This window comes from Caenorhabditis briggsae (assembly GCF_000004555.2).
Source record: "Caenorhabditis briggsae complete genome, chrIV, whole genome shotgun sequence".
Taxonomy (NCBI): domain Eukaryota; kingdom Metazoa; phylum Nematoda; class Chromadorea; order Rhabditida; family Rhabditidae; genus Caenorhabditis; species Caenorhabditis briggsae.
Window position 1 is genome coordinate 8160143 of NC_013487.2, and position 11070 is coordinate 8171212.

Below are 11070 nucleotides of genomic sequence, written 5' to 3' on the forward strand. Positions count from 1 at the left end.
GAATTACAAAAAGATTTTCCTAAACCTTCAAACTGATTTGTAGTGAATTCTTCCAGTTTACCGAAAAACATGTATCAGGAGGGTTCATTTAATAGAAGAGCCCATATCAAAATGCGTTGTTCGGAAAATTAACGATTTTATGATCTCTCAGAAATTGGTTTAAATTATTTTTTGCTCAAAAATTCTCAATTTTCATAGAATTGGTAGATTTTTCATGAAATTCGAACAAGAATTCACCGAATTTTCCAATGAAAAATTTTGAAAAAATGGTTGTAAAAATAGAACAACCCCTGTAATAGAAGAGCCCGCCAGAGGTGCCTTGGAACAATAGAAGAACCGGCCCTTTCAATACAGATTTTACAGTATTTGCTCAGAAATATTTACATTTAATCACAATTGAGGAAACATTATTTCAATTTTTCTGTTGTTTCTCATTATCAGAATCATTATGTTTTCAGATTCTTTCTAATTTTATACCAATTTTTTCCCCAATTTTTCGAGAAAGCAAAATAAAGAAACATTTATTAAAAACCCGACCTAGTTTCTGAAGTTCCCAGAAGTCTGTTATTATTACCGCGCATCAATCATCCATCCTGTAAATTATCTAAACTCTCATCTGAAACTTCAAACAAAGCATCTAAGGCTACCGCTAACTTTCGATCTTACGTCTTTTCTTTACCTCGATTAGGCGAGAGGACCATCTTTGGTGTCTCTCGAGGGACCATAACCTCTTCCCAAAACGATAACATCTTTAGTACCGATGTATCATAACACCTGTCACCCATACGCACACACATACACAGATAGACCCTTCTCGACCAGAGAAGGGTACATAAACACATGCGGTAAGAGGAAGAAGTAGGCTCCGCCCCATTCTTCTGCTTCTTCCTGCGTCTCGCCCCTCTTTTTTCTTCTGATAGAATACCGAGAGGGATCCCTGTAGCTTTTTCGAGGTTTCCATGTGGCAGTTCCGGGGGACAACGCCCAAGATTTGGTTCCACTAAAATCTTTGTTTTAGAATTTTTAAGTTTTCTCATTTTGACCATTCTTACCGCACGACAAAGTGCATGACTCATTTTTTGTACGATTTCTGCGCATGCACTATGTTGCATACATATTGAAATTTTTTCTCATCAAGTTTTTTAGAACTTCCTTTTGAGACTTATGGTCGTTTTGCGCAATTTCTACAGTCTGATGGGCCATTGGTTTTTCATTAAGGATGTTCCTGAACCCTTTCTAATTCATTATAATGTTCCACTGTCACTTTTCCGTCATTACCGGTATAATGACAGAGACAAAACGGGCGGTACAGACATACAAGGCCATATCAAATTAGCATAAACACACGTCCCGATCTTTACTATACCTTTATTCTTGTTCTTCTTTTTCCAAACGGGACGTCTTCTACTTTCGTGGGTAGAAGGGGATTTCGGAAGATTTCTCTAATTGAATCAACATTACGACGTCCTTTTTGTGAAATGTGAAATGAAACGGTCAGATGTCGAGTGCTAGTGTTAGCGGGGTGGATATACGGGGCGGACCGGTCTAGTTTTTAGTGTTGGTGGTGATGGCTTTGGCAGAGTGATTGACATTTTTATTTGGAAGAAAAATAGAAGGTTAGACTAGGAGGAGACTGGTCTTTTTTCTCACTTGCCACTTAAACACACCCTTTTTAAAAAATGGATTTGCATACTTTCTGTGTTTTTTCTCCCTGAAAAGTTTCCCCCAGTTTCTGACTAATCACCTATTTTCAACTACTGTGATCTTCACTCTTATCTCTTTCTCAAACTTTTTCTTTTTGCTCTTTAACTCCCTGTACCTTAACATTCTAATTTTCAGATGAGTGACCGCATTCGGCGTCGTCGTCTGGACCCATCAGAGCAACAGTTTGCTCCACAGTTCATCTCTTCTCGTCGTGCTCAGGGTGGCCTCTCACCTGCATCCAGAATCAGAATCGCTGCTGATGCGCATCGTCACTCAACTTCTGACGATGACAGTGGATGTGCCTTGGATGAGTACGCGTGGGTGCCAAGTGGTTTGAAACCGAATATGGTGAGTTTTTCAAATTCGAATCAGGACCGAGAGGTCATGAAAATACCTGTAGCCAATTATCGTGTTCACAACCTGTTGTTCATACAAAACACCCTAGACAACAGATGTTTTTTTGCTGATCCCGTAAATTCCCTTTGAATTCAAATTTCATCTAATTACAGGTCCATGCCTACTTCGCTTGTCTCCCGGAGAACAAAGTTCCTTTCATTGGATCAGCTGGAGAGAAATGGCGGCAGCGTCAATCTCGTTATCAACTTCCACCACAGGATTCAGATGTCAGATACTGTGAAGACTTGAATGCAGAAGAGGCAGATACGTTAAGGATGTTTGAGAGAACTCGGAAGACGGAATGCCTGGGAAGCGGTGTCGTACAGTATGCTCCTTTCGATACCAAGTGTGAGAAGGTGTGTATTTTTTGCTATTGGGATCCTTGGTCTATTGATCAAAGAATTTTCTTCCGAAGCCTAATGACTGATATTTGACCCATCAAGCGCTTGAACCAAACCGTAAATCTTGGCCAAACTGTGGCGTATATAGAACCATAAACAACCATTTTCTTTTTCTTCTTTTCCGCACCCTCGAAAAGTCATAAATCTTTATGCGAGCGCCGTCTTTCCGCGCACCATCTCTCTGCTATGCTTATGCTACAGAGATGCTCATCATCATCTTCACGACTGCTTCTTTTTTCTTCCCCTTTTTGACTTACCGCCGTTCTCCCGCCCAAAAACATCGCGAGAGAATAAACAATGACGGAAATTGGAGAAAGGTCATGCTCATTAGAGGGAACCGTCTGCTCGAAAGCAGATAGTTCCACTTAGAGAGTGCGGCAAAAAAGTTCTGAAGAAAAAAGAGGAAGAGGTTGTTGACCTCTTCTTACGAGGAAGCCAGCTGCACAGGTGCTAGTTTAGGGTGTGTTGAAGGACATGAAAAGAATGGGAATTGTTGTGTGGAAGATGGGAATAATAATGAAAATTATTAAGAGTACCGTAATTGAGAGTACTGTAACAGAAAAGCCCCCTAGCTTTTAGGTTTGAGTAAATTTTTCACAATCCCTGTCGGAGATATGAAAATGTTGATAGTCAATAGTCAAAACTGAAGAACTTCATCATTGATCTATTCTTGAATTTAAATGTCTTGAGCTATTTTACCCGCTTAAAAATGCTCTTTCTTAACTAGTTTATAGCTTCCATTCAACCAAAAACAATCACATATTTCTTCTCCATTCCAATTTCCAATCTCAATCCCCAACGAACCGGCTGTCTGCAATCATCATCATTGCAACATCTCAATGCGTTCCAAAACGAGAGTCATATAGACAATATGCAATTATTGTCAAATGTTCATCCATCTTTCTTACTGAGAAGCTGTTTGGGGATGGGGAAGAAGCAGTCACTGCTAATTACCTATGCATCGTTACATGTTTATTAATAGAGTAGGGAAGAGTCAACCACATTGTTGTGGGGCTAGATTTTTGATGGGATTTTGAGGTTTCAAAGCAATGGATTCTATTGTGTTGAGCAGAGGGAGTTTCTCTTGTTACATAACAATGTTGCATCCTGTGATCACTGTAATGTACTCCCTTGTCCGACTGCTCACTTGAAACGTCCGTCGAATTATAATCTGATTAGAGTGTCCCCCGTGTTAATCTAATCCCGTCATGGGTAGATGGTAGGTAGATCAAACAAATATCCGCCTAGCGGGTGAGGCTTTTTGATCTAAACATACTCATAAATGGATTAACAGGAAGAGCAAAGAGAGAAGTCAATTACAGGGTTTTTTAGGGAAATGAGAATGAACAGATGGTGGTCTTCTTCCTGTGAGGAGTATCATGATACCATCTCATCAATCACTTTTCTGTGAGAGAGGAGAGAGTGTCTCAGTGGTTTTCGCGCATTTGATACCCTTCCCTGCCCAAGTATTGGGTTCGAAGGCCTAAATTAGGAGAGATGGAACATCTGCCTTTTGTAAAAATGGTTCTGTTTTCTGGATTGAATGTGTCACTGCCAATTGCTACTTCTCAACTAATCGCGCGTGTCAAGAGGATTCCGGGTGTCTGTACTTGGTTGTTGATAGTTAGGAGGACAACTACTGCTAGCAATTATGAACAGGAGAATTATCGCGAATCTTGGAATTGGGGATAAACAAAAAATTAGAGAGTCAGGGTGATGAACTGATTTGAGAGGAGTGAATCAAAACCACGACTCCTGGTTTCTTCTCATTTTGAATTATTTTACATCATTATCTTCACTAGTAAGACCTTCCGGGTGTCTTTTACCCGTGGTCTAATCCTTTTCTTATTACGAAACTTCTTATGCATTGTTGTCTGTTTCTTGTCACATTATTTAACAGAGGTCTTATCGACCTACTGTCAAGTCTGCTAACAGTAAGCAACAGAATTTTCAAAAGTCGGACTCGTATTATTACGAATAAACTGTTAATCCCGTATTAGCTGGAGATTGTAAGACGGTCAAGAAGCAGAACAGTTGGAGACGCCATCTTGTATTTACATAACTATAGAAACACATGGAGAGAAGAAGAACTGAGACGGCTGGACACGGGTAAGGGCACTTGACCATATAATGTTGCTACTTATCGTGTAATCTAGTCTTTCTTTGCACTTCTAGAAGACACCTGCCGGTCCCAAGATCCGACGAGGTTGATGGATGGATAATGGGGGCAAAGAAAAACGGGGGAGGGAGTTGGAATCGAATTTAACTGTGATTATCCTACTGTCAATTGGTTTTTGAATCTGGAAAAACGCAACAAAAATTTTGTGTGACAGATTGAGATTTGATGATGAATTTGAATGGCACGTCACATTAGGGAGATAGAAGATGTGTTCCCTCCGAAGATGCTTATCGCCTCGTTTTCATTCGAAATGGAAACACAAATTAGGGGAAAGAGGAGCCAACACAAATTAGGTCCCAGAAACTAGTTGTGGAACTGAGATTGTATCTTGATAGAATTGGGAAAGGGGATTTCTAATTTTTAAGAAATCAAAATTAATTTTCAGTGTCCAAAGCGAATTGACGAGGGAGAGATCAGTGTGATGGCTACGAGAACTCAAAAACGATATCATCCGGCTTGCTTCCGATGTCAAACTTGTGATGTACTTCTCGTCGATTTGATCTATTTTGCCCATGAGAATCAGGTAAGCTCCCACGAATTTATAATGACGGATCTGTATCCTCAATTTCAGATCTTCTGCGGCCGTCACCATGCCGAACAGATCAAACCAAGGTGTGCAAAGTGTGATGAGGTTTGTTCTTTTTTTCTCATTTCCCTCTCAAGACCACCATCAGCAACTTCAACGATTTTTACGGATTATTACACTGTTTTGCTTGAGTTTTCGATACATCTGGTGGTGTGTGTAGAGCAAGGATTTTTATGATAGGCGATTTGGTGAAACCAAAAGTTTCTGGTGTAGAGGAAGAAGAATCGCAACTTAAAAAATAATTGTACTAGGGTACAAACAGACGAAAACGAAAAAAAAAATCAAGGGGAGTTTAGGAAATGGGTAGTCTTTGAGCTTTATCAAAGTGAGAAACCCTGGAAAATACCGTAAAGCCTGTAATAGAAAGGGTCCTGACTTTTAACTTCGAGCCAATTTATCTCGGTTCCTGTCAAAGACATGAAAAATTTGCCGACTGATTAATTGTTTTTCATATTAACACAAAAATTTTATCAGTTGATATAATTTTTATATCTTGCATATCTGGCAAGAAAAATTCGTTCAAACTCTACAATGAAGGGGTCCTTCTTTTGCAGGTTTTACGGTAAGAAAGTGGGAAAATTATCATTTCAGTATGAACAAATAGTTTCTACTCTTTATCTATTTTCGAACTTCTGGCTCCCACTCAATCATAAATTTGACCTCCTAGGTTGCTCACTTCCAGATGTTCCGAAGTCCCAATCCTGGTTTCAAATTACAAATTTTAATCCAATTCCACAACATGTTCAACAAATCTCTATTTTCCAGGTCATCTTCGGGGACGAATGTTTGGAAGCTGAAGGTCGTTCATGGCATTTTCATCATTTTCAGTGTGCTCAGTGCAATGATGTTCTGGCTGATCAAAAATACATGCAGAGGTTTGAACTTTAGTTTCTCACACCATATTCTAAAAATTAAAAATTCCAGAGCCAACAAACCAGTTTGTCTGAAATGTTTCCATTCCTCATCATCAACCATTTCCTGTACAACATGTCGTCTTTCATTCTCTTCTGACACTCCACATATGTCACAAGGAGATCTTCATTGGCATGCTTCTGCAGAATGTTTCTGTTGCTGTGTATGCTCGAAGAATTTGCTCGGAGTCAAGTATTCCAGAGTCGGAGAATCACTCTTTTGTGGTTACCAGACATGCGGTGGTGAAGATGAAGAACTTCTGGATGAGGACCGATTAGGCTCTCCTCATAGGAAACTTTCGCAGAAGTCAACTCGTGTTGTGAGAATCCCGGCGTCTCCCAGAGTGGCTCCACGTCTTCCACACATTGTACAGCAGAATCAGAGCTTCGGGAATGCTACAATGCCGATTCAGAAGCCAAGTATGGTTGTACAAGGACAACGTCCTAAGCCACCACAAAGAGCTCCACCACCACCACCCTCGGAGAATATCTACGAGACAGTGCTTCCATGCTCTTCAAACAATAGCCCGATTTTCGATAAAAAGTTTTCCCATGATGTGAGATTTGGTTATCACCATTTTGAACAATTTGAACTAATGATTTTCAGATGGTGACATCTCCAACACGTCGTAACTATTATTCAAAAACACCTAACCAGTTATCAACTGGATATCCAGACATGGACGGATACAGCACTTCTTCATCTGACTCTGATGATGAGCAATTGTACATCTCGAATATTATGGCTGCCGCTTCCTTGAGCAGAGTAAGTTTTTTAAAGCTTTGCTGAAATTCAGAATATGTTTTCAGGTTCCTCCAAAAGCCTCATCTAGAAAATCAAAGAAAAACGAGCCAATGATGATGTCAGGAGGGGGTGTCCGTATGGCAAAAAAGAAGAAGAGTTCTAGATGTACAGTATCCTGAACTCATCCTTTTCAAATAATATTTTCCCTTTCCATGTGATCATGTGATTCTTTTCTTAATTTTAAGTATATGTCTTTTTTCTTTTCTTTCTTTTTTCGTACGGTGAAATGACCCATCCTTTCTTTTTTTCAAACACTAATAACTATCAATATAATCTACAACTTTTGTTCCATAATTCCCATCCCATCCGAACCATTTTTCACTTTCCTCTTTACCATTATTCCTGTATTGTATCAAATTAAATCCTTGTTTTTTTGGAGAATACTAATAAACGTATTGATACCCATCATTGTTCTGAAATCAATCTGAAATTTGAAACTCCAAATCTGAAAATCTGAATTCCAGATTTTTCCTAAATTAACGCTGTAGAATATTCATCTAAAAGGACATCTGTCTACCTAATAAAATCATTGATACGGCTTCAGATAAAATATATTTTATTGACTCGTCTTGGATCATAAAATATTAGCAGGTGTGTTATAACTCACAATCAGGTGACGCAACCAGAAAATTCAGGTCAAACTCATCTCTTCTAGGCAGATTACACACCATGTTAAACACAATATAAAAACCGTAAATACTGTAATATGAGTACTGTGGTTCTATTTTTCAAAACTTATCTGAAAGTGTGATTCAATATATCCTCTTCTTCTTCGAGGTGGTTAGAAAGTCTAATGCCAAAATGGACCGAAGATTTTAAAACAGACTGATTAGAAGCACAAACGAAATTAACAAAATTTTCGGAAAGAAAGAATCAACAAAGTTTTAGGTGTGCTAGTATCATACAACATTTATGATATTTGGCGAATCTTTTGATGTAACTTTCTCGAGCCCATAATGAAACCAAAAAAAGAAAAACAATTCCAGGGTAAATCATTTATTGAAAACATTTTACAGAATTCAAATTTATGACCAAACACTCTTGTTTTTGACCACAGTTTGAGTTATTATTGTTCAGGGGTTTGACAACTTTTCAGAGCAAGTATTATTTTTTTTTAAAGATTTATTTTCCAACTTCGAGATATGACTGGAAGGTAGGGTTTCCATTTGGGCGGGTGAAGAAGCGGGCTACCCGCTACCCACCCGGGGGCTCCCACCCGCGGCCCCACGCGGCCCCCGCAATTAAATGCGTGTGAATTTTAATAAAATTTTTAAGGATAATCACGTACTTTCCAAGAAAAACTGAGTTTCTCAAATCAAAAAACTACGAAAAAGATAATATTTTCCTCACGTAAATATTCGCGGGGGGTCAACGGGGGGCCGCGGGGGGGGAGCCCCCCGGGTGGGTGCGGGCGGGTGAATACAACGAGCAAAATTATTTTTCCCACGGACAACAGACATCCGGCAATGGATGAATACATTTCGAAAAAAACTCGGTTGCAAATTAACGACGGAAATGGAGCTCATCCAGCTTCCGAGCGAAAATTTTGTTCAATGGACAACGGACCACGGACTGTCCGTGCATCTCTGAACCGGAAGGACAACGACAAGAACGAGGACAAAAAACGTCGAACTCTAACAACATTAAGGATAGCCGAAGGATGAAAAGCGCGCGAAAGAAGAGAAGAAAAAATAAATCACAACAAAAAAGAAAGTTCACAAAGTTCTGAAATGACGATGCCGACTCGATGTGTTATGTCCAATGACATTCGGAACCTGAAATTAAACATATTTATGACGATTTTCTTTACATTATCGCTACCCTTATGAATTTGCATGAAGATGTCTGAAGTCATCAATGCAGCCGGCGTTACTGGAATCTGGTATTCTCTGCAATAGTAATTATTCGAAATTTCCGGAGTTATTTCAAAACTCGGGGGGTACGACGTGTTAGAACTTTTTTACATAGGACTGCTACAAAATAGAACTGCGTGAAATAGAAGAGCAAAATAGAACTGAGCGAAATAGAACTGCTACAATATAGAACTACCCAAATTCAAGTTATAGCTTACTCCAGATGAAAAAATTTTCTGAAAAACACATTTTCTTCCAGTTAGGTCCAATACGTGTCAAATTCCAATCGATTCATGTCATATATTACCCCCATTTCTAAAATAATGAGTTGTATTTTGTAGCAGATCCATTTCGCTCACATCAGTTCCATTCCGCTCTTTTCTATTTCACGCAGTTCTATTTCGTGGCAGTTCTATGTTGTAGCAGTTCTATTAAAAAAAGTTCTGACGCGTCGTACCCCCCAAAACTCCCGTTTCATTTTTGAAAATGACGATTTTCACGATTTATTTTATTTTATTTATTCATTTCTTCGTGAAAGCATGACACGCAAAAGTGAAAAAAGGAATATCCTAAATCGAAAAAGTCGAAGATTTTTTTCTTCGTTTTAAAAAATTCTGAATCCCCCCATTAACTGAAAACTCAGGGAATATTGGGCAAGCAAACGGCAAGTTGCGAGCTATTTTGGCAAGTTGTTGAGCAGAATCAGCAAGCTGCAGGATGAATTAGCAAGTTGCTACTGCTTGCTAACCTTGTTCAAAGAGGGTGGTACATCAGCAAGTTGCCTCATGCATGAAACAGTTTTAGCAAGTAGCTACTTGCTTAACGTGAAAAGAGCAAGTTGCCGATCTCTTGCTGCGTTCTGATGACATTCAAATGTTCTCGGTTATTGATTTTACTTTTGTCCTATTTTATCCTATTTTCCGCTTGTTTTTATTGTTTCTCAAACTAACTTCACAACAAAATGGAAGGAAAGCTTGGAGGTAATATCAAAAATGTGTATTGTTCGAAAAAATTAATATCTTTTCAGTTTTGGAATCACCCATATTTCAGAGCCGAGAAATTGTTGATGACGATTTTCGAAACTATATACTATTACATTAAAAAACGATATCATTGAAAATTTTTGTCTGAAGAAGTAGATTCGTTAGGAAAAGAAGATTTCAATGAAGGTGAGTATGTTTAATCATACTTATTTCAAACGGCCGATCAGTTGAAGAAACTCTTCATAGTCAAAACAATATTCAGAACTTTTTTCAGTTATCACAGTATCTCTCACGACCTTTGCAACAAGCAGACTATGAAGTTAGATCATGTTTCGAAAATACTTGACAAATAAAGTAAGAAAAATTTTTTCAAGCAGTTCATCAAATCTTATTTTCAGAAGTTCCTAAGAAATCGTTTATGATGCAAAACGTCGAATTTACTTGAATGTCGAAATTGATAGAAGTTTCTATTAAGATACACATTTAGGAGAGCTCAAAACGCAAAGGAATGTCTACGTCTTTGCAAGAAATTTCCTCAGATTCTTGAAAAAATTTTTGCATTTAATTTGAACATTGTCCCAGTATCTCTTTATTTGCACCCTCCACCTATAGTTATTTTCTCATTTTTCATACTTTTGTTTTCTCATATTGTTTCTTTAATAAATATGCTCAGTAGCTTAAGTGATTCGTAATTATGAAAAAAAGGCTTATTTCGGCAAGTTGCCATCTAGATTTCCTGAAGAACGGCAACTTGCTCTATTGTCGAATTAAAAAAGTGACACCTGAGAATTTGAAAACTTTTGATTTTTTTGATCTACGAAAAAGTGCGGCAAAAACGTAATATTTCAGATTTCCGCCTCGTTCGAGCTACTTTCGCGTTTAAGTTTAGTTTTTTGCTGAAAAATAGATTCTAGAGATGCTAGCGATCATTTTTATATCAAGAAATTTCAAAATTTTGATCAGAAAATCCCACTAAATTCACATAAATAAATTTTTTATCTACAGTATCCGTTTTCGCTCCGCCCCCTCGTAAATCGACACGAGCGCCGTCTCCGAGATTTTCAGGTGTCACTTTTTTTAATCCGACAATATGAAAAAGCAAGTTGCTGACCCGAAAAAACTGCTTGCCGTTTGTCAGCGGCAAGCAGTTTTTTCGAGTTAGCAACTTGCTAATATTGGGCAGCAACTTGCCGAAAAATTCCCTGAGAATATGAGGGAACTTTTCATTGTGTTCCGCTACTTCTGTCATCTT

The 11070-nt window shown here is 38.4% G+C and overlaps 1 protein-coding gene across 1 annotated transcript; it reads left to right on the forward strand.

The window, feature by feature from the left end:
* Positions 1–1839: 1839 nt before the first annotated feature.
* Positions 1840–7101, forward strand: Cbr-prkl-1 (the record flags this gene model as incomplete). Its single annotated transcript, XM_002633017.1, has 8 exons — positions 1840–2052; positions 2214–2456; positions 5066–5203; positions 5252–5311; positions 6032–6141; positions 6191–6734; positions 6785–6943; positions 6988–7101. 8 exons carry the CDS (start codon positions 1840–1842, stop codon positions 7099–7101), a joined length of 1581 nt encoding a protein of 526 aa, XP_002633063.1.
* Positions 7102–11070: the final 3969 nt, after the last annotated feature.